The 2,782-nt window shown below is 36.4% G+C and overlaps 1 protein-coding gene across 1 annotated transcript in view; it reads left to right on the plus strand.

The window, feature by feature from the left end:
• Positions 1-2,782, plus strand: part of LOC107704125 (ras-related protein Rab-3C-like) — a 25,357-nt gene that overhangs the window by 20,155 nt on the left and 2,420 nt on the right. The window contains exon 4 of the mRNA XM_016506981.1: positions 1,721-1,845. Coding sequence (XP_016362467.1) covers positions 1,721-1,845 — 125 coding nt within the window. The remainder of the gene's footprint in view (positions 1-1,720; positions 1,846-2,782) is intronic.

Here is a 2,782-nt window from a genome sequence, read left to right on the forward strand (position 1 = left end):
TTAAATGAATATAGTTTGTTCAAACACAAAAACAATATAAATCCAGTTAATAATCAAACTATCCTCAAATCTGTGTGGACGATGACACTTTTTATCTGCTCCATGTGCCCGGTTCACTTGCTGTTCCAGCAACTTCCACTCCATCATCAGCTTTAGTAAAATAACCTGATAGCTGGGGAATTTACTAAGTCACGTTTTTTATGTTGTTTGTTTTTGAAGTTTTTCGTTTTTTGAGCCCCTCTATCTTTTAGAATTGCTGACATTTTTACTTATTGAGTGTTGTTCTTTGCGCGACCATTTCCAGATTACTCCAGAACAAAGTGAAGAGAGGTGAATGCAGACATACTGGGCAGCAATCACCTGATAGATACGTGCGCATATCGTTCAAAAGTCAAATATAGAATAAATGCATTTGATTGGTAAACCAAATTCAGACTTTACGTTTCAATTTCAAATGGTAATGCATGGAATTTACGGAAAAGCTCAACTAAATAACAGCGCTAATAAATGGGGGGCGTGGTGGCTTTGGCGATCGGCGCTCCAGTCAATCTACTCCACAGCCAATCACGGGCCCCCTCCTTGCTCGGGCCTTGGGGCTTCAGCCCCGCCTAGCCCTATGGTTAAAACGGCCCTGTGTGTCGTGGGCTTCAGTGACGAACCCCCTTTGAATCTGCACCAGCTGTCTGCTGTTGCTTCGCAGACGGGAAGATTATTTATTTATTTTTAATTTAAAAAATAATTTTATTTAAAAACATGGAGACAGGAAGATGGAGGCCCAAGCCTGTAGAAATTTTAAATAAAAAAAAAAAATAAATAAAAAAATAAACCAAAACAAGCCTTTAAAAACTGAGATGTGTATAAACCATTCGTTCTAAACGGCCGATGTGTTCGCAGACGGGAAGATTATTTATTTATTTTTAATTTAAAAAATAATTTTATTTAAAAACATGGAGACAGGAAGATGGAGGCCCAAGCCTGTAGAAATTTTTAATAAAAAAAAAAAATAAATAAAGAAATAAAAATAAAGAAATATGAAAATGTACAAAAAATAAATGAATAAAAAATTAAGTTAAAGAATAAAAATAATTGGTCATGGGAAGATGGAGCACTGCATTTATGGGAGCCCAAACCTACAGAAATTAAAAATAAATTATTATAAATAATAATAATAAATAAATATCAAAAATAAATACATAAGAACAATTCAAAAACAAATAAATAAATGAAAGGATAAAAAATAACGTTGAAATGTATAAATAATTGGGTGATGTGTTTTCAGATGGAAAGATGGAGCCCTGCATATATGGAGGACCAAACCTGCAGAAATTAAAAAAAAATATATATATATATATGTATAAATATAAATAATAATAAATTAACATCTAAATTAATTAATAAATACAAATGAAAGAAAAAAAATAAAGTTAAAAATATATAAAATAAAGGGAAAAAATGTATACAAAAAAACAGGACTAAATTTAATATATAAATAATTGTATTTGTTTTATTAAGCTATTTATTTGTTTCTGTTATTTATTTATTTATTTATGCAGGTTTTGGCCTCCATATGCATATATGGCAATGCATCAAGAAGTGTGCAAATAGGCCATGCACGATGCAGCACGTTCTTGCCATGGTGCTCGCTCATATGCATACCTGAATGTGGGCCATAATTGCATTGTTAGAGTGAATCCTAACAGCCTTGGTTGTTTTTAACTAGGTCAACCCAGATAAAGACGTACTCCTGGGACAACGCCCAGGTCATCCTGGCGGGAAATAAGTGTGACATGGAGGAGGAGAGAGTCGTGTCTACAGATAGCGGCAGACTGCTGGCAGAGCAGTTGGGTAAGTTCACTCTTCCTGACTTCATCCCAAAAACTGAGTTTGATTCCTCCTAGGACCAGTTAGAATCTTCTGGACCTGTGGAGCCAGTCAGGTGGGTCAGCATGATTTATTTCTTAAAGCAGCACTATGTAACTTTTTCTGTGTTCAAAATTTGCAAAATGTATATAATGAGCGAGTACATCATGAATTCATCTTCCAAACCGCGTTTTTGTCTTATTCCGAATCACTACGGTACACTTATAATAAGTACTTATATTTGGACTATTGTAGCCTGGTCGGGTCGTCACCGCTGCGGAGTAACACATACCTGCGTAAATCGCCATAGACATAAACTTAGAGAAGTAGCTCCGGTTGGAATGTTCTTCCGCGGGATGTGTGCAGTTCTGTTTATTAACCGCTAGAGCGCCAAAAGTTACATAGTGCTGCTTTAACTGGTTTTGTCTCAAGACCCAGATTTCTCATTGGACGTTAAATAGAGAGCCAACAGTCTGTCATGTTTTCTATTAGTTTAAATAGATTTATTTGTTTTGCATGTCATGCTACAAGATGGCTACAGAAAATTTGCATCAAAATATAGATTTTCATTGGTTGCATAACCATTGACATCAACAACAAAGGATGGGAAGCGTGTTTTATTGTGCTGTGCACAATTATATGATGATTGCATATTATTTGACTTTAAATAAATCTCACCATCCATGTGTCAGACTCTGTTCCGTGTTTTGTGGTTGTTTTCCTCATGTGCCTTCCTTTCCCATGTTTAATTTGTCCCGGAGCGGACCAAAACCGAAAGTAAGCAGCGCCCCTTCTCCTCGTTTTTCTTTTTCCCATTTTTTGAAAGTTTTTTGTTTCCTGGCTTATCCCCCCCCCGCGGCGATGGAAATTGCCGCTCGCGTCGCCGCCCTAGCTCGCCTCGCTCTCCCCTTATACGAGTACG

Source organism: Sinocyclocheilus anshuiensis, unplaced genomic scaffold (genome assembly GCF_001515605.1).
Source record: "Sinocyclocheilus anshuiensis isolate Anshui unplaced genomic scaffold, SAMN03320099.WGS_v1.1 scaffold690, whole genome shotgun sequence".
Taxonomy (NCBI): domain Eukaryota; kingdom Metazoa; phylum Chordata; class Actinopteri; order Cypriniformes; family Cyprinidae; genus Sinocyclocheilus; species Sinocyclocheilus anshuiensis.